Genomic DNA, 21,461 nt, shown 5'->3' on the forward strand with positions numbered 1-21,461 from the left:
TTTTAATGGATGCATGTTATTCCACTGCATGGACATGACGTTTTGTCTGTCCATCAGTTGATGGACATGTAGGTTGTTCTCACTCTGGGGCTATTTTAATGCCCAGTGAACATTAATGAACGAGGTTTCATGTGGATACAGGTTTTCATTTCTCTTGGATGTGTGCCTGAGAGTGGACTTGCTGGGTCACGTGTGGGAACTGCCTGGCTGGGTTCCACAGTGGCCCAGTCATTCACACTCCCAGCCATCCTGCAAGGGTCCCCATTGCTCCACGTCCTTGGCAACACTTGTTTTTGTTTTCATTTGCTTAATTATAGCCATCTTAGTGGACATGAAGTGATATTTCATTATGGCTCTGATCTCGTTACCCAAAGGACTAATAGTGTTGAACATCTTTCCGTGTGCTTATGGCTATTTTGTCTGCCTTTGCTCATTTTAAAATTAGCTAATTTGTCCTTTTGGTGTTGAACGGTAAGAGTTCCCAAGGTTATGTGCTGATACTAGACCCTTACCAGATATGTGACTAGAAAATATTTATTTCCATATTTTGAGCTATCTTTTTACTTTTATTTTGGTACACAGAGATTTTAAAATATGATAAATCAATTTTTTAATGTTTTCTTTGGTTACTCATCCCTCAGGTGTCACAGAGAGAGCCCTTTCTTTGCTTCTTCATTTTTTTTTTTTAATTTGGTGTGGTGCTGAGATTGAACCAAAGCAAGGCCTTAGGTGTGCTAGGCAAATGAAAGTAATCACTGTAGCATCAAGCCACTTTTTAACAGCTCCAGAATATTCCATAAATATGGCTGTATAACATTTACTTTAAAATCTCATATATTTTAAGCTTCTCGGTTTTTTAACCATTAGTGCTACTGCTCTGAATACTGTGTCTGTAAACAGTTCATTGCACCTGTTTCTGTGTTGAGTCCTCATAGTGGGTCTAAAGGACATAAACGTTAAACGATGTTTTTCACTCTACTCCCCTGGATTTCTTATTTTTAAATTTATATGTAATTATGCAATTAATATGTAAACTCATTCTGATAAAACATTCAAATGGTCCAAGTAAAATATATTCCCCCCCATGCCTCAAATTTTCTTGTCTATCTTCTTGAGCTTTTTTCTAGCTCTACATGAGCAAATTACTTCCAGATTATTTACCAGTTTATGCTTCATGCATGTGCCTATCTCGTTGCACCCTCTCCTGCATTATTAACACAAGTGGTATTTTTGTAATAAGAGCGACTAACACCTATTGAGCATTCACTTTGCTGAAGCATTTCAGATGTATTGTCTCAGTTCATTTCATATCAAAATTATAAAGACATTGAAGTTCATGGTGATCAAAGTGACTTACCCAAGGTTATTGAATTCAAGTTAGTTTGCCAGTGCAAGAGTCCATGATCTAAAACCACTGCTTCCCAATTAAATATTGTCATTGAAATACTTTTCCAAAGCAGGTCATGGTGGTGCACACCTGTGATCATCCTGCTGCTGGAGAGGCTGAGACAGGAGGATTGCAAATTTGAGGCCAGCCTTGGTAACTTAGGGACACCCTGTCTCAAAATAAAAGTATCAGAAGTATAGGTTGGTAGTAGAGTGCTTGCATAGCATGTTTGAGGTTCCATCCACAGTACCAGAAAAAGAAAAAGGGGGAAATCCTTTATAATTTGAGTATCTTGAATAGTCACTTAAGATTTTTTTGTTGTTCAGCTACAGACCCAATTTATAATTCTAATGACAGTGAGACACTGTGGGGCAGTTTTATAGCTTGAGCATAGTTATTTTCTTATAGAAAGAGTTGTTGTTGGTTGATATTTTAGTCAACATTCAAAGAAAAGTGGTAAATATGCTGTAAGGTAAGCCTTGTGTTCTGCCAGTCTGTGAGATACTTAGAAACCTCCCCACTCAGGACCTGAAGTCTGAAGTTAGATGTTTGTTATTTGGTTCAAGTATTGACTTAAGGTCCAGATCCTGGTTCGGACCCTGTCATTGCTTAGATACGTGATTTGGACAGGTCACTTAATTTCTATCAGTTTATTCATCTGGAAAATGGTAGGGCCACATTAAACAGTCTCTAAGGATAATTCCAGCTGCATAATTTTCTGATTTTTATTGCCCTTCTGATAAGGAGTCACTTCGAGCATGTTGGGTAGTGATAAGTACATTTATCCCCACAGGTTTTAACCTGGTGATGAGTGGCCTAAGGCAAGTAGACTAGGATGTGGCTGAAGTGGCTGAAATGACCGAAGTGCATTTGGTGGAGACTTGGAAGCTAGGAGAGTGCTGAGGTGAGTCAGGCACTCGCTTGGGCTTAGGCTTCGGAAAGGAGGAACAGCTGGGCTGGGGCTGGGGCTCAGTGGCAGAGCGCTTATCTAGCATGCGTGAAGCACTGGTTCAGTCCTTAGCACCACATATAAATAAACAGATACAATAATAATACATCTACAACTCAAAAAAAAGAACGAAAAAGAGGAGGAGCTCTGGGCAGCTGTAGCTAGGTATCCAGAGCACTGAAAGAAGAGCCTGTGGTCAGAGGCAGCAAGCGGTGCTCCTTGCATTCTGAGAGGCTGAAACACTGGCACATGGCCAGTGGCATCTGCTGCAGGTCATCTCAGAAACGAGCACAGCAGCACATCTGCATCACAGGAGGGACGGGCCACAGGAGTGTCCAGGAGCTCCATGATGGAGGGACAAGACTGGATGCGGGCCACACACGCTGCCCTTCGAGCTCTGTCTGCTCCGTTTGGGGGCCAGGCGTTTCCCTAATGCCAAAGCAGATGCCCCCGGCTTTCACTGCACGTTGGTTGTGTGCAGTTAGCTCCCTCTGTTTTCCTCTTTGATTTCTAAATAGCTTCCTGGTGATACTGATCTTGCCACTTGAATTTTTTCACAGATAACTGCAGCAAAAAGGCACGTTTCTCATTATGAATTAATGAATTGGCTTTCTGATATGTAATTCTTCTTGAATTTAAGTAGTATTATCCAACTTCCCAAGTCCAATTAGTTGTGAGGCTTTGACAGGATAGGGCTTCTGTGTCTGCGGGTTGACAGCCAGACTAGACCTTTTGGTAGACTCTGTTCAGGCCGTGTTGGGAAGTCTCTTGGCAGTCAGCCAGCTGGCTGGCCTGTGCCAGCAGTGCTGTTTCCCAGCTCTGACAGAAACCAGGAGAAGCAGCAGGTGCCTCAAATGCAGGTACTCCTGTCATGCCATCCAGCAGTAAGTCCATCTCTGCCTGTCAGAGGCATGGGGGACAGGAACAGCAAGCCCAGAAGTCCCGTCCACCAGAAAGGCCAAGCTAGTAGTTAAGTACAGGGAGCCAGGCAGGCCTGCATTCCAGCTCTGCTCAAACTGCTGGCTGTGGTCTTGGGCAAGTTGCCTAACTGTGCTGTACATTAGGTTCCTTAGATCTGTAAAATAGGGATGAGATGCTATCTACCTGGCAGGAGAATTAAACGGAAAGAGTCTGGAAGAGCTTAGCACAGTCCCAGCAGTTGAGGACCTTGCCAAAAGCATGAGATTCAAGGATGTGGAAAAAAGTCAGGACGGGTGGCCTGGGCAAAGAAAAGATGCTTCAGTTGGCTCTCGCACATCCCTTGGATGAGAGAGGGATTCCTACCGTGGGGCTGTGGGGATGGCCAGACACACGACACCTGACAACAGACGGATGTGATCTCCTCTAGTTTTATTAGTCACCTGCACTCAGCCTAGAGGAGGAGGGGACCACACAGAGGCAAGGCCACAGGGGTTGCACCTAGGAGCAGAGCAAACAAGCAGAGGCTGTGGTGGTACCTTCGTAGAACCCAGAGGTACGGTGCCCTGGTTCCTACCAGAGGGTGCGATTGGCTTGTTGGCCTGATCTGGGGGCTGGCAGGGAACTGAAGCCCACTGCTGGGGATACGCAGGAGTTGTACCTGGTCTTTTGATAGGAAGATTGTTTGGCTCTGGAACTGGGAGCAGAATGGGGAACAGTACTTCTGAGGTCATTTGAGGGCCTCATGATTTTGCCAGATGCCAAGGCAGTGCAGAACATTGAAGTTTGATTTTTTTTAATGTGATGCCACAAGAGAATACGGCCTTGAGTGCTGCTCAGTACAGCCTTCAGGGGATCTGGGCAGAAGGCTGTGTCTGATTCCCTGGGGGAAGACAAGTGGCTTAGTGGTTAGAAAGGAATGTCACAGTAGGTCACGTGTAGGTCTTGAGCCAAGATTCATACTCTGTTCAGTTCCACACACACTGATTGGTTGCCTATACCATGCTGGGCCCTTCAAAGGTTTATTCACATCTAGTGAACATGCCACTCTAGGTCAGGAAAAACTCGACCTGGGATCGGGGCCTTTGGGTCTAGTTACTTTGGCAACAGCCAGGGAAGCTGGCTGGCTTGGAACACCCAGGTTGCTGGAAGGATCCAAAGGCATTTGGGTTGGTACCAGGAGGCTAAAACCTGGTTGCAGAATCTTCCATATTTTGTAGATTTATTTCCAGAGCTACTCCAGAGTTTGCTTTTCTGGCTAGAGCCAAGGTCAGGTGCAAAAGGGAGAGATGTGAGGGTGATGTGACATTTTTTAAAGGTAAGGTATTATTTAAAATGTATTTGGTAAGAATTAGATGTAAAAACGTGATTTGAGAATAGGCAATGTCATAGTGCTTGGCTCCTCAGGGATGGTTCCTTAGCATCTGTGTCACCTGGAACTTATTGGAAGCTTAGACTCTTAGGCCCTACCCCAGAACTGATGGGTCAGAATCTCTTCTTTGACAGGATCTCTGAGTGATCTTAGGCTCTTTAAAGTTTGAGGAGCTGTTTTGGTGGATGAAAGAGCATGCGTCTTCTCCGTTCCTCTCCTGATTTGGTGTGTTCTTGGGCTTATTACTTAACTTCTGCATTAGTGGGACCTTATTTATAAATTGGGTTTAATGGTTTTCCTGGGTTGTTAGTATTAAAGCAGGTAAAAAGTATATAGAAAGAGGAAGGTATTTAATTATCAGTAGCTGTTAGTAGTTCTTTGATAAACTAGTATAATTTGGTAGAATATGAAAAGAGCAGGATTTTTTGAGGACTGGCTCTAGTGTGAGGTATGAATTCATAATTACAAAAAATGTGGTCTGAGCCAATGATTGTCTCACTCATCAGTTGTCCTCGGGTGAGACTCTTCAGCATGCCTGCTAAGTAACCAGGTGTTGGTAGCCATACTTCTCAATGGCTGCTGAGCTCTTTGGAGGGAGCATTATCTGCAGAAGTGGTAGGTAGCTAAGTCTTGGCATCCAGTGAGGCTTCCTCATGTCAGAGGGGAGTTGCAACCTGGGCTTAAGTATAGATTCTGCCCTTTGTTGGCTCAGAGGCTCTTAACGAGGCATTTAATACCTCTGAGCCTTAGTCCTCATCTGTAAAATGAGGATAAATAGATTATGAGCTGTAAATCCTGGAACATTAGCAAGGTATTATTATCTCAGCATCATTCCTACTTGATATGTAGGACAGAGGCCACCAGACAGCCTTCCAAAGCCCCAAAGGTGCCTACTGTGCCTGATTCCACCCCTTTAGAGCTGTCCACGATGGAGTTCTCCAGAGCTTCCTGGCTGCCAGTATTTCCCAGTGACCAGAATGTACCTTAGGGAAGCATATAAACCATTCAGTTGTTGCTCCGAATTTCAGGGATTGAAACTGAAGTAGACCGGCTTTTGGAATGGAATGGTTATTATAGGGATGGTAACATTAGGGACCGTGATGATTATACGCAGGAAGAGAGCCATGAACCTAGGAGTGTCATCTATAGAAATCGGCATTCTTTATACATTGCTGCCCATCAGGTGCTCGGTGTTAAGAAACTATACCAATGACAGCTGCTTTTGAACTTGAGAAATCTGGGCCTGCTAAAAGCTACAGTCACCCTTTTCTAACCTCACCAATCCTCCTTGCATTCTCAGAAATAATTGCTAGGGATTCTCTTTTAACTTAGCTGATCCCTTAGATACCTTACATTTTAAATCATCTTTTTGTGTGTAGCAAATTCCCCATTTCTTGTCTCTGAATGTGTGATCTTTGCTCTAATTATGTTGAGAGTGCCTGTTATTTCACCTGACTCTGGTTGTTTGTGAGATACTAAATAGCCATAGGGTTCAAGCAGACTTGGATCAGAGAGCAGCTCAGCCTCGCAGGACCTCAGTTTCCTCCCTCAGAAAGGAAGGAGATTGGACTAAGGTCATTTGGCCATATGACACGAGTACGTGATAGATGAAGTAATGAACTCCTGCTCAGTGAAAGCAGTGAAAAGGGCTCTCCAAGGTCCCCCATCTCTGGCTCGAGCAGAGCCCAGGCATCAAGACAGAAGGCACTTTGTTCAGGAGGTAGGGATTATCAGAGAAACGGTAAAGAAGTACTTAGAGCAGTTAAGGTCTCATCAACCAGGTGAAAAGAGAGCTGGCACAGACCACGAGGGATGAGGTGCCCAAAGGAGCGGGCAGAATTGTTAGGGACCCGAATTGAGGACCCTTGGTCAGCAGTTAGAATGGCTTTTCTCTCTTGGATATAGAAATACAACAATCCAGGCAGAGGTGGGTCCAGCTTTTGCTCTGTGAACCTCCAGCTGGTTATTGGTGGGCAGTGTGTATAGGATGCCTGTTCTTCCTTCCGATGCTAGACCTGGATCTGCCTGGATCTGTCCATGTCACCTGTCACTGGGAAGGCTCTGCGTTAATTGTGCTGCTCCTGTTTTAGAAGCTCCTTCCTCAGAAAGCAGGTCTAGTTCTCTGCCCTGTATCCTGCCTTGAGCTCCGTGCTCCTCTTTCATGGGTGGTTTTGGAGACCTCCTCTGGCCGGCTCAGAGTCCATAAATAGCGATGGCAGCCACTTCTTGGGTGGCTTTCCAGTGCCAGGTGCAGGGCCAGTTGCCTGTTATTTCTAGCACGCACTCCAAGTGTGCCTCTTCTGGAACTGGTGGGTGCCTCCCCCCTCTAGTTTACCTTTCACCCTTGCCCGTCCAGATCTGGCCTTGTTTGTAGTTCCCAGTTCCACCTTTCCATCTGCTTTATCCCCCTTTTTTCTTTTCCTCCTTTTTGTCTCTTATGAATCCAGTCCTTTTAAAGGTACTGTTTTCAGTCATATCAGTGTTTATTCTACGCCCTGCAGACACAGATCTCGTTTGCGCTCCACTTGGCTCCCACGGCACCTAGCCACGTGCTGAGTAGATGGTGGGCAGCTGGTCCAGAAGTCATTACTGGCTGACAGGAGGGCGTTGCTGGCTGATGACTTATGGGAAAGTGGGTCCGGTAAATTGAGAAATAGCAGGTCCAGTTCCCTGAGGCTTGGGAAAGAGTCCCATACCCTCTAAAAGTGGCAGCAGAGGCTTTTGCTTGAGTGCCTTGCTAGGGAATTTGCCAACAGTTTTGGATTTCAGGACATCTACTTGTCTTTAATTAAGCAACATGTCTCAAGACTGTGAATCTTTAGTGTTATTTTCTTCCCTGTTCAGTTATAGGGATTCCAGTGCCCTACATGCTGTGGATTAGTTCCCTGTTTTTTCTCCTGTGTTGTTTCTTTGTAACTTAGAGAAACCCCCAAACTTTCAAATCCTTTTTGGAAGTAGATGGAATAAAAATTTAAATAAATAAATATTCCTGTGCTCCTTTCAGAAAGCTGGCCTAGTTTTCTACTTTGTGTTGAATTCCCATTTGTGTTTTGGGTCATCATACAGCTCTTGGTTCAGCCAATTAAGTTTCTTCTAAGTGTCTTCATTCTGCATCAGTCTAGTCCTTTCTCGAGGCTTTGATACTGTTCCTTTGAGGAGCAGCCGTCTTCTTGGTGCTCTTCTGTGGCTTAAACGTTCTTCCCATGGGACCTCTGACAGTTTTTCCAAGTGCTTAGTAACATAACTGGTCGCCTCTGTCTGTCAGTTGATAGGACTTAGAAGTGTTCTCCGCAGAGTCTTAATCCAAGAAGCACACTTGTAACTGCACTCCATCAGGGTTCTACCTCTCCTCCATTCAACTTCCTTGCAAAGAGGCGGAAATACAGTAAACTATGTCAGAGGCTTCTTCATTTCCATTGTGAGTTTAGCAGAATGTAGGTGGCCTCTACAGTATATATCAGTAGTCTCCAAATCACTAGTTACCCCTCCTTGATTACTTTTTTTTTTTTTTTTTTTTTTTTTTGGTTTTAGGGTTTGAACCCAGGGATGTTTTTGCTACTGAGCTACATCCCCAATCCTTTTTCATTTTTTTACTTTGAGACTAAGTAAAAACTAAGTTACTGAGGCTGGCCTCGAACTTGGCATTCTTCATGCCTCAGCCTCCAGAGTTGCTGAGATTACAGGCATGTGTCATCACGCCTGGCTACTTATAAATTCTTTCACTGATGGACTTCTAAATTACCTCTCATCTCCCTACTACCACAGGCAATGCCCATATCTCCTTGTGGACCTATGTGAGAATTTTTCTAAGATAAATATACAGGAAGATGCTTCCTGGGTTATAAAGCATAACATATCTCACTAAATATTACCAGATTGCTTTTTCAAAACAACCGTAGCTCGGTGGCAGAGCACTTGCCTTGCATGTGTGAGGCACTGGGTTTGATCCTCAGCACCACATAAAAATTGTTTAAAAAAAACACAGCTGTATCAATTTAGATACTCACTAGTGATATGCTGGATTCAAATCTTGGTGTCTGTCATATGCTACTATTTGACCTTGGAGAAATTATTCAACCTCTCTGTGCCTTAGTCTTCTCTTTGGTAAAAGGGGATAATAACTATCTGCCTCATCAGGTTTTAAGAGGATAAAAGGAGTTATGTAACTTATGAGAAGCATGTGAGTATAATAGGAATCAATCAAATGCTGGCTGCTGTTCCTGTTCAAATCAATACCATTACTGGGCTGGCATTGTGGCACAGTCGTAGAGTGCTTGCCTGGCATGCATGAGGCCCTGGGTTCAATCTTCAGCACCACATATAAGTAAATAAAATAAAGGTTCACTGAGAAATTAAAAAAATATTTTAAAAAATAAGTACCATTACTACTTGTTAGCCAATGTGTCTGGTTTTCTTTTTTCCTGAGATTTATAGGATTTTTTTCCTATTCTAGATGTTAATTCCTTGATGCCTTTAAACTTTACAAATGTTTTCTCCCATTTCTGCTGTTTGTCTGCCATTTGTCCCACTCACGGCCTAGATAATTAGCATTCTGTCACTTTTTCCCTGGGCCAGTGAGCAGAGATTTTTTTTAGCCTGCATATCAAGGAGGAATAGGCATCTGAGGCTCTGGGCTTTATGCAAAGGTCTCAGTTCTAACTCCCCCACTTCCACCTGCTTGAAGCCCTTTTTCTAGTCCCCATGTGAGCATTGATGTGTCCTCCTCCAAGCCCAGGGCCTGCATAGGAGTTTGAAGCCCTTGTGAGCCACCATGGTCTCAACTCCACTTACTGTTCTAGCTTTGATTTTGATGTCTCTTTGATTTCAGGTGCCTGGGGATTTCCTTTTTTTTTTTTTTTTTTTTTTTTAACTTGACTACGTATTTTAAAAGCATCTTTGTTTTATTCAGTGTTTCTGTGTGAGAAAAAACCCATTTACATCAGCTCAGTGTGCCGTTTTGCCCGAAGTCTGTTGTTTAATTAGTGTTGTCATCCTCAGTAAACTTTCAGCCTTTGGTATTGCCAGCTTACATCCATTGTGTAGCCCTTGACCATGCTGGAATGATTTTGGCCTTGATTATCTCCGTTCTCTTATTGATTGACACCATCTTGTTAGTATCTGTGTACTGGTAAGGTGCATAATTTGGTTTGATATTTTTTAATCTTGCCCAGTTGCTTATGCTGCTAAAGTTATTCTATTCTCTCTTCTAATTTCGTTGTTAATAAGAATATTAAATAGCTCCTACCAAAAAGCCCTGTAGTTAATGCTCAGATACCTCCTCTTCATCTTGGTGGATTTTATTATTTATTAAACTGGTGATAGATATGGATACCTTGTCTAGAAAAATGACCATGAAGCAACATTTTAAGTTTTACTTTGTTCTGAAGATATGATTCTAGTCACCTATTTCTTAGAAATAAAGAATGTTTAATGGGGCTGGGAATATAGCTCAGTTCATAGAGTGCTTTTAATCCCTAGCACCACACACACACTCACAAAAAGTTTTAAAAGATTTACCATGTGTCCAGGTGAGTCTTTTGATTTGTTATAATCCATAAAGCCTATATTTTGTCTTATGGGAAAAAAATCACATTACCTTGATATAATTTGTTTATATCAATGCTTGTTTAGTAGCTTATACTCTCTGCTATTTGCAAATTGAATTCCTGTTCTAATTTTTTCCTCAAAATAAGTTAATTAAAATTTTTAGGTACTCTTCATCCTTTTTTCGAACAGCTCCTACAATTGCTTAATTCTTCTGAGACTTTTTTCCCTCTTTATCTATTTAAAAAATTTACATTTTATAATGAAGATATGAAAACAGACTGTACCCAACAGTAGGGCTAGATGTTCTCAGAGATCCTCTTTCAGCCAGTGAGAAATATTATGTGAATTAACGAATGCCTGGCAGTGTTGCCTACCATGCTGGAGATGGGGTCTGGGTGACGAGAACTGAAAAAACCTATGTACCTTATTGGAAATCATTATTTTAATAAATAAGCTTTATTTATTTAGAGTAGTTTTTTAAAGTACAAGCAAAATAGAATGAAGTTTCCATACACCACCCCTCTCCACACGCTCAACTTCCCTGCCATCCGCATCCCAGCTGCTGTAGCCGCTCTCTTAAGATTGAGGACTCTGTTGACACACCCTTACCATCTAAAGCCCAGAGTTTACGTTGGCTCGGTGTTGTCCATCTGAGGGTTTTAACAAAGTGTAACAACATGTACCTGCCATTGTAGATTCATAAGGAATGACTTCACCCTAAAAATCCTCTATGCCTGATGATTCATCTGTCCCTCCCCACCAGCCCCTGGCGACCATCTTTTTCTTTCTGCACAGTTGTACCTTTTCCAGAATGTCATAGAGTTAAAATCATAAAATATGTAACCTTTTTAAATTGGTATCTAAGTTTTGTTTGTGTTTTCATGGTTTGATAGATTATTTCTCTTTGGCATTGAATACATTATATGTACCATGACTTGTCTCTTCACTCACCTGCTTTTTGGTTGTTTCCAGCTTTTGGCAGGTATTAATAAAACTACCATAACCATGCTCATGCAGGTTTGTGTGAATGTAAGTCTTCAACTACTTGGGTATGTACAAAAAAAGAGTGTGATTACTGGATCATATATCACGGAGTAGAAGTTTGATTTTGTAAGAAATTGCCAAAACATGTTGCGAAGTGACTTCTGTTTTCTGTTCCCACCAGCAATAAATGAGAGTTCCTATTGTTCCACATCCTTGTCAGCATGTGATATTGCCAGTGTTTTGACTTTGGTCATTCTAATAAAGGTATGTTGTTGTTCTGATTTGCAAGTCCCTGGTGACATACAGAGTTGAACACCGTTTCGGGGCTTACTTGCCACCTGTGTATCTTCTTGGTGAGGTATCTATTCAGGTCTTTTGCCCATGTTAAAATCAGGTTAGTTTGTTGTTCTTGTGATTGTTGAGCTTTAGGAATTCTTTGTATATTTTGGTTAATGTCATTTATCAGATGTGTCTTTTGCAAGTATTTTCTCCCAGTGTGTGGTTTGTCTTCTTAGATTCCTGAATTTTAATGAAGTCCAATTTATCAGTTATTTCCTTCATAAATTTGGCCTTTGGTGCTGTATCTAAAAAGTTGTTTTCATACCCAAAGTCACCAGGTTTTCTCCTGTTATTTTCCAGGATTTCATAGTTGTGCATTTTACCTTTTGGTCTCTGATCCTTTTTTTGGAAGGGGGTACTGGGGATTAAACCAAGGCGTGCTAACCACTGAGCCACATCCCCAGCCCTTTTTAAATATTTTATTTAGAGACAGGTCTTTCTGATTTGCTTAGGGCCTTACCAAGTTGCTGAGGCTGACTTTGAACTCGTGATCCTCCTGCCTCAGCCTCCTGTGTTGCTGGGATTACAGACGTGTGCCACCATGCCGTGCTCTGATCCATTTTGAATTCATTTTCATGATGGGTCTGAGGTCTGTGGCGAGACTCAGCACCCTCGATTGAAGGACGGGCTCCCTGTGCTGCCTGTGCTCCCTTGTCAGCCTTCAGTGGACTGCATTCGCTGCATTCACACGGGCCTGTCCTTTCTGTTCTGTTCTACTGATACACTTTTGTCTATTTGATGAGTACCACATGGTTATTTATTATAGCTTTAAACTCAGTCTTCTTAAAAAATTGTTGTTTTTAGATATGCACGACAATAGGGTATATTTTGACATATTATACATAAATGGTATGTAACCCATTACAATTTTGATCCCATTCTTGTGGTTAACATGATGTTGAGTTACATGGGTTGTATTTATACCAAGTCTTAAAGTCAGATAGTGTCATTCCTCAGCTATGGTCTTCTTCAGTACTGAGTTGGCTATTTTGGGTCTTTTGCCTCTTCCAAACTTTAGAATCGATTCATTGATATTCATGAAATAATTTGCTGGGACTTTGGGATTGCAGGTAATCTGTATGTGAAGTTGGGAAGAACTGATACCTTGAAAATACTGGGTCATTCCATTAGAGAAAACAAAATATCTCTGCATTTATTTAGTTCTTCTACGATACTTTCTTCAAACTTTAGTAGTTTTTCTAATATACAAATAGGGCTTGTATAAATTTTGTTAGATTTATACCTAAATCACTGGTGGGTGTTTTTTTGATATTGAATTCTACTTGTTCATTGCTGGTATGTGGGAAAATCAACTGATCTTCATGTATTAACTTTGATTCTGCAACCTTGCTGTAATTAATTCCAAGAAAGGTTTCTTGGTCAGTTATCTCAGATTTTCTGCATAGACAATTTCTGCTACAAACAACAACAAAAAAGAGTTTTATGTCCTCCTTCCCAGTCTGTATGCCCTTCCCCCTTTTCTCATCTTAGGTTGCATTAACTTGGACTTGCAGTACAGTGTCGAAAAGCAGAGGTAAGGAAAGGGACATCCTTATCACATTGTTCCTGATCTTACCAGAAAAACAAGTAATTTCTTACCATTAAATATGATCTTAGCTGTAGGTTTTTTTGTGTTTTGATAGATGCTGAGGAAGTTCCTATTTCTAGTTTGCTGAACATTTTTTTAAAAAATCATGAATGGGTATTGGATTTCAGCAAATGCCCTTTCTGCATCTTTTGATGCAGGAAATGTGGTTTGTTTTCCTTTAGTTTGTTGATGTGTTGAAATACATAAACTCATTATGTCCCATCATCCCATATTTAGGATGCCTATAAAAGCTTAAATTGAGCAATTTTACAGGTGCCATATAAAAAAACTGTTTTTTATAGGTGACCTGTATGTTGGACAGTGAGACATGGTGATGTTTGAATGCTGAGCCAGCCTTTCATACCTAGTATAAATCCCACTTGGTTGTGGTTTGTAATTCTTTCTGTATGCTGCTGGATTCTGTTTCCTAATATTTTGTTGAGCACCTTTTCTATGTTCATGAAAGATGTAGGTCTGTATCTTCTTTTCTTGTAATGTCTTTGTCTGATTTTAATATTAGAGTAATTTTGACCTCAAAGAATGAGTAAGGGGCTGGGGGTGGCTTGGTGGTAGATTACCTGGCGTGTATTAGGCCCTGGGTTCCATCCCCAGCACTGCACTATAGGGAGGAAAAAAATTTAAAAAAGGAAGTATTCCCAGTTTGTACTTTCTGGATGAGATCGTAGAGAACTGGAATTATTTCTTCCTTTAAATATTTGGTAGAATTCACCAGTGAGCTTGTCTGTATCTTGTTACTTCCACTCAGGAAGGTTATTTTTTATTCAGTTTCTTTACGAGATACAGACTCATACAGATTGTCTGTTTCTTTTTGTGAGAATTTTGGCAGATTATGCTGTCCAAGGAATTGGACCCATTTCTTCTAGGTCATCATACTTGTGGGCACAGAGCTGTTCATGATATTCCTTCATCATCCTCGTAATGACCATGGGATCTGCAGTGACACTGTTCTCATTTCTGATATGAAGTAATTCGTATCCTTGCTCCTTTTCTTAACTTGGCTGCATTAATTGATTAATAATTTTATTCATTTTTTTCAGAGATCAGCTTTTAGTTTCATTGATTTTTTTTTTCCTTTGATTTCCTGTTTTCAATTTCACTTTCTTCTGATTTTTATCGTTTATTTTCTTCTGCTTACTCTGGATTTAGTGGGGTGTGTGTGTGTGTGTGTTGCTGTTGTTTCTTGATGTGGAAGCTTAGATCATTGATTTTAGTTTGGTCTCACTGCCCCCCACCCCCTGGTTAAGGTTGGACCCAGGAGCACTCTACAGCTGGCATACCTCCCCGGCCCTTTTTATTTATTTATTTTTTTTGGAGCCAGTATCAGGGATTGAACTCAGGGGCATTTGGCTCAGTATTTTATTTAGATTCAGAGTCTCACTGAGTTGCTTAGTGCCTCACTTTTGCTGAGGCTGGCTTTGAACTTGCAATCCTCCTGCCTCAGCCTCCTGAACTGCTGGGATTACAGGCATGTACCACCACACCTGGCTCCTTTTAAAGACTAAGTTGCTGAGCTGACCTTGAATTTATGATCCTCCTGCCTCAGCCTCCCAAGTCTCTGGGATTACATTTGTGCACCACCATGTCTAGTCTTGCCCTATATATTTTTGATGAAAGGTGACCATGTTGTATTGCGTAAAAGGAATTGCTGTTCATAGGCCTTTGGTGATGGTGGCGGTGAGGTGTCAGGGGAGGGGAAGCGTTCTGTTTCTATAATTCAGTCTCAGGCTCTTGGGGGGCATGTCCTGGGCTGTGAATCTCACCCTTACCTCTCAGGTTTCCTGCCTCTGGTGGTACAGGATGGGTAATGGGAACTGGAGGTGGGCTTGTCCTTTTCCCCAGTGGGTTATACTCTGGTAAATAGTCTCTCTGCGGCCAGGCCTTGTAAAGAATAGAGTGTGTTGGCCTATTCCCAAATGAATCCTTCTCTTCTCTTCTCTTCTTGCTGGAAGAGTGGGAAACACAAAGGATTTCCCCCAGACCTTCACTGTGTGGACCTGGTAATGCTTTAGGAGTCAAACCGCATGAAAGCAGGAGGGACACGCCCTGTGGCTGGGTTGCTTGGCGCTTTAATCTCTCAGTGTGGGCCTCAGCCTCCTGCAGCTCATCCGTGAGGGTTCAGGTTTCCAAACCTGCTGCTGGCTTCCAGAGGGGCATTTGCCCTGGTTCCTGTTTGTTCAGTTGTGATTCTGTTTCTGCCTGTCACCAATTTTAGGGAGATAGGCAGTGATCTCTCTTCTCTGATGATCTAAGAAGGATCGTTAATTTTTCAGCTTTTCAATTGTTGTTTGGACAGAGTGGTGACTTCTAAGCTCTTCACGTGCAGAATAGAAGCCAGACTTGAAGGTAGTTTTTTTTCCCTACTTTTGTCAGTTTCAGATGTCAGAAAATATAGAAATCGTGGTGGGGAGGAAAGGGAATTGGCTCTAACAGAGGCAGCTACTCTTGTGTTTTATTTATTTATTTTTTTCAACACATCTTTCTATTCTTTACTGTTTTTTTTTTTTTTTTTTTTTTTTTTTTTTTATTTAACACAAGTTTGATTATACAGTTTTGTCATTGCCATGGGATCCTCAGACCCAAAAGTCTACCAGAGAGATGTCTCCTCCCCTCGACTCTTGGCTTGTATCACCTGGATCATCTCATCATCTGTCCTTGCACCAGGAGCCTGGGAAGTTGTTTCCTATCTTCACATCCATTCAGTTCCTAAATCACAACATTTACACTTTCTAAATAATTTGGGGTTCTCTCCTCCTCTCTCCTGTTACAACTTCTCTTGGTCAAAGTCCTAATTGGTTTTCCTCTCATCTCCTGCAATTATAGAGCCAGTCTTTGCATTATTCCTCTCAGATTCTATAGAAATACCACTTAGGTGATACATATTTAAATGCATCTCTGACCATAAAAAATGACTTTCCTGCATAAATCCTTTCAATGACTTCTCATTGCCTTTAGGAAAAAACCCAGGCTCCTGAGCATGGCCTTCATGTCCCTCTGTACCCAGAACCCTGGCTGCTTCTCCAGACCCATCTCTTGCCTCTCTGTCCCCTGCTTGCTATTCTAGTGTTACTGACCTTTCTGCGACCTCACCTCCTAACCCTCCACCCTACAGAGTGCCATCTCCTCACGCCCGTTTCACCCCAGCAGTTTCTGTGCACAGTTTCTGAGGCGGTCGGCTGGACCTCTTCCTCGGAGCTCCACTCTGACTCCCAGACTGCCCCACGCCCCCAACTGGGCTTCTCTGTGCAAGTCGCTATTATTATGGTTCCCGCCAGACCTGGTTCATTCTTCCAGCTAGCCAATAGTGTTGTGTTACGCAGAATCTTAAGCACTGGGACACAGCAGATGGAGGAGATCTACCCTAACGGCACTTACATTCTAGTAGAGAGAGCTGTGTAGCAGTAGGCGACCAGGGCCGTGGTAAACACGCTGAGGAGAGAAGGCGGCCTTGTGAACATGCAGGGTGAGTATTCCTTACCGAAAATGCTCGAGATGGAAAATTTGGTTTTGGATTTTTAGAAAATATTTTCATATACATAGAGAAATCTGAATATAAAATTTCTTTATGTTCCACATAAACATTATACATACAGCATGAAGGTAATTTCACAGTGTTTTTAGTGCACCTGAGTGCTGACCGACTTGTCCCCTGAGGTCAGATGTGGACCTTTCCACTTGTGATGCCCTGTTGGCACTGCACAGCTTCTGATTTTGGAGCATTTCAGATTCTGGACTTTTGGATCCGGCTGCTCAACCCGTATAAGCAGGCCTCTGAGCAGAGACCTGGTGGAGTGAGAGTCAGCCGGGCGTGTGCCCGAGAAGTCCTATGGCCAAAGTGTGCTTCCGTGTTCCAGGGCCAGCCAGGAAGGCGCTGTGTTTGGAGCCGAGCGGGCAGGGTGGGGGGAGTAGGAGAGTGGGGGCGAGGGTGCCACTGGCAACCACATCTTCAAAGACTGGAAGCCATTTGTGGCCTTTGTGCAAACAAGTGACAGATTCTGACTGTGTGCTAAACAGAGCCCTCTGAAGATTGGGGCGAAGATAGGGTGAGGCTGGGTAGTGTCAGGCGAGGGCAGAGGCATGGAGACCAGTTAGGGGATGATTGCAGGAACCCAGACAAATGGTGGTGGTGGCTGGGCCATCCTGGAGGGAGCCCATGGCTAACAGAAGGGATTGGACTGGCGCGTATTTGAAGGCAGATCCAAGGGCAGCAATAGAAGGACTGGATCTGGGGTACGAGAAGAAACGAGTCAAGGGTGACTTCCAGGGTTTCAGTCGGAACCACGAGAAGCACAGAATTGCTGTGAGGTGGGGAAGATGGCAGGAGAGTTTTGGGAGAAGAGTTTGAGAAGCCTGCCAGGTTTCCGGTTGGAGCCGCTAAAGTGGGTGGTGGGAGGTGTACCTCCGAAGAGGCAAGGAGAGGCCTGAGTGGCAGAGGTGATGAGGAGGCACCAGCAAAGGAGCCGAGGGTCTGACCACCTAGAGAACCAGTGGGAAATATATTTCAGAGTGAGTGGCGGGCAGTGCTGCAGGAAGCTTCAGTACACCGAGGACCTTGTCGCTGATGTCTCTGTTCATATATTTGTTTCTTCCAGTTGGCCACTTGCTTTTTGGGGACAGGAATGGCATCCAGTAGTATATTTACAGCTTCAAGTCTAAGATATGGCAGGCCCTTTCATGGTGGTTTTTCCTTTGGTTGCTTTCTTGGGCCCTCCAAGCGCCAGTCCCATCTGAGATGGGAGAAAATGATGTTTTTTCCAGTCACTGGGAGGATCAAATGAGATTGTCCATACAAAGCCCAGTGCATAGCCCTTTCCAGTGGTAGAGCACATGGTATTTGCCACACTCACTGTGAACTTTGCATGCCTGGCAGACTGCCCCCTGAGCTGAGCAGCATTTGTTGAATGAGTGAGTGGATTGCCTCCTTGTCTAGCCTGACATAAAAGACCTTTTCTGGGTGCCTGTGCCGTCTTAACATGGTACTGTGCTGTTCTCCCCAGGCTGTCTTTACGCGTGGACTGTGGGAGGAGAGAGGAGGACGTTCCTGGGGTGATGGAGCTCCCCAACTACAGCCACCAGCTGCTGCAGCAGCTCTACACGCTGTGCAAGGAGCAGCAGTTCTGTGACTGCACCATTTCCATCGGCACCATCTACTTCAGGGCTCACAAGCTGGTCCTGGCTGCAGCCAGCCTCCTGTTCAAAACCCTGCTGGACAACACAGACACCATCTCCATCGATGCCTCTGTGGTGAGCCCCGAGGAGTTTGCCCTCTTGTTAGAAATGATGTACACTGGCAAACTCCCCGTGGGCAAGCACAACTTCTCCAAAATCATCTCATTAGCAGACAGCCTGCAGATGTTTGATGTGGCGGTCAGTTGTAAGAATCTGCTGACCAACCTTGTCAGCTGCTCTGTCCAGGGTCAGGTGGTGAAGGACGGCTCTGCACCATCCTCAGAGGAATGCGAGAAGGAGTCAGAGAAGCCTCATGTAGAGGTCCTTTCCTCTGAGGGTGCCGGAGAGCGCCCCCTTTCTTCCCTGGAGGTTCCTGCCACTCCGGAGGGCCCTGTAAAAGCTGAGACACAGGAAGCCATCTGTATGATTACCCAGGAGATGAGCGTGGATCCTTCCATTACCCAGGAGGTTCAGGGGGACCTGGAAGCCCCAGTGGCGACTCCTCTCCCAGCTGCAGTTTGCTCCCCGTCCCCTGATGGACATGCCTTCAGAGAGGTGAAGGGAGCAGACTCAGCCCCAGGTAATCCTCAGCTTCACTTAAGTTTCTATTAAATGGGAGTCTGTACTTCTGTTGTCAACTACAGGCTTTGATGATTTTTATTAATTTTATTGTTTCATTGATACATTTACCAAAGCCCATATTAGGTAGGAAACTATAATCCAGTGTAGTAACTCACTGAATATTCTTTTGTAAGTGCCTGTTTTTCATTGATGAAAAACTGGAATTGAGCAGTATCAAAATAATGATATTCTACTTCTGATGATCATGTGTTAATTTGCCAGGCTGAGGACAGCGTGTAGGAGGAGGCTGGAGAGATCCTGGGTCTGTGGCTCAGCACTGAGCGGCTGGATGCCCTCTGTGCCCTGAAGGTTCTGGGACAACTGAAACTTCCCTTAATAACAAATCACCGTTTTATTTTATTTTCATCTACATACAGAGCATGAGAAGAAACACTGGCAGCTGAGTTTTCTTCTAGAAAATGAAAATGTCTTCTCAGATGCACTCTTAGTTTCCCAAGACATTTTAAGAAGACTAGAAGAATGTTCAGAAATTGAAGGCCCACAGAAGGAGGTAGGTACCTTCGAGCTTCCTGTGTTTGCTGAATTTGGTGTTCTCAGAACGCCGTGTCTCCTTCCCTCATGGGGCAGAATATGAAAATATGAAATATGCAGAGTTTCAGATTCCTCAAACTTTAATTTTTTGACACTTATTTCATAAAAGCAGTTTTGCAAAAGTATGGAGCAAGATTTGAAAATGAAGTTACGTTTGATTTCCAGGGGAATCCCAGCTTATTACTGGTTTTGATCCAGGATACTTCATCGATCACACCATTCCTTCCTGATAATACTATATCCTGAGGGTAAAATGAGGCTTAAGGTCTGGGATAAGCCCAAAGCAGAGACTGAAGCACTAAACACAAAACAATAGATTTTCAAACATACATGAAAAGGATTTAATATCCATTACACAATAGGTTGTTTCCAATGTTTAGGAATGCAGGGACCAGTTTTAGACATAAAACCAATGGTGAGCATTTACTTGACACTCACCAAACCAAGCTTGATACTTGTTTAATCTCGTTTAATCCTCACAAAAGTCATGGAAATGAATACTACTTTTTTTTTTTTTTTAAGTCCTTTTTTATGAATGAGAAAACTGTCTCAAAGAAGAGGTATAACTTGACAAGGGCACAGAGCTCATAAGACTCCAAGCCAGAATTCAAACCTAGGTATTTGACTTTTTCCTGATGTTAGGGATAGAACCCAGGGTTCTATTTATTTATTTATGTAAATGTATCCAGCAAATGGTCTCATATGTATCATGTGTGCCAATGATACACATATGTAAAAATGTTTAGGATTTGCACTACAGGAAATTGCCAGATGGCTACTTTGCTATTTCTTAACTGATCGTTTATTCTCTATAGTACTGCAGCTAAGGCACATGCCCTTGTATGCTCCCACACACCTGACCCCCCAACTATTTAGACCTTGCCTTGTTTACCTTGCCAGCCCCACGTGTCCCTGCTGAGAGGCTTCAGAGTGGGACTCGCAGCAGGCTTACCCATCTGATAGATGGTAGTGTGGGGAGGTCCTCCCATGTGGCTGTAGGCAATGTAGTATCGTTAGGTACTGTTAATCCAATCAATAAATGCCTTCCAGTAAGTATTTACATGTTCTCCTGATTCATAGCAGGTTATTTTTTTTGGCGGGAAACATTCGAGATCTAGTATTGATTTTAACCATATTAATTGACAGTTGGCTATAGCTATAAATTATTATAGCTCTTGGGAGATAAGCCATTTACAAGGCTGGACCAACCCTGGCGACTCTCTTTGGGGATTCAAGTCATAAATCCTTGGTTCTCTTTATATTGCCTACGCTGAAAGATGTTATGGTTTTTCATTTTTGCACTTGTATGTTCTCTTAACTGCTCAATCCATCATTGTTATTGTTAGTTCGTTACTTGGTGGCTTCTAGACAGACCTCTTCATTTTCTCTCTTCAGGCGTCCTTATGTGGACTTGCTTTGGCTACAGAGGAGCAACATCATTCCTTAGACCAGCAATACTCAAGTTATTAGTAACTCCTCTTTCCTTACTTGGATTGTGTCTTGTGCTTTTTTTTAAGCACTACTTTCTAAAAGTGTCTGGCACTTAAGAAGTGCTCAAGGAATCTGTGTTATTCTTGAATTCATTCAATATGTTTTCTTCTTTTTTCCCAGTTTTTATTGTAGTCTTTTGATGGCAGTAACATTAACAGTACCTTGAGAGAGCGCTGATTCACTGTTGGTGATCATTACAGGTTTATATTATTTCTTTCTTGGTTTAGAGGTTGGAGTAAACTCTACAAATCACTTGGTAGCTGTTTTTAAAATTTATTCTGTTATGGTCCTGCATAAATCTTTCAACTTCCAAAAGTAAAAGGGAAAAGATGCTTTAAGGACATAAAATTAAGTTAAGTGGAAGGGCTGCACCCGTAGCTCAGTGTGGAGCTCTTGCCTAGTAAGCGGGAGTCCTGGGCTGGATCCCCACCACCACAAAAAACATTAATTAATTACTTGTAGAGTTAGGGAGATGCCACTTCACCTTTAGTTCTTCCACTCCTTTTTTGTATTTTTTTTAAGACAG

The 21,461-nt window shown here is 42.8% G+C and overlaps 1 protein-coding gene across 1 annotated transcript in view; it reads left to right on the forward strand.

Moving 5' to 3' along the window:
* ZBTB40 (zinc finger and BTB domain containing 40) overlaps positions 1 to 21,461 on the forward strand; it is a 65,698-nt gene that overhangs the window by 13,351 nt on the left and 30,886 nt on the right. The window contains exons 2-3 of the mRNA XM_079146852.1: positions 18,100 to 18,851; positions 19,270 to 19,403. Coding sequence (XP_079002978.1) covers positions 18,100 to 18,851; positions 19,270 to 19,403 — 886 coding nt within the window. The remainder of the gene's footprint in view (positions 1 to 18,099; positions 18,852 to 19,269; positions 19,404 to 21,461) is intronic.

The sequence above is a fragment of the Sciurus vulgaris genome (genome assembly GCF_902686455.1).
Source record: "Sciurus vulgaris genome assembly, chromosome: 1".
In the NCBI taxonomy this organism is placed as follows: Eukaryota; Metazoa; Chordata; class Mammalia; order Rodentia; family Sciuridae; genus Sciurus; species Sciurus vulgaris.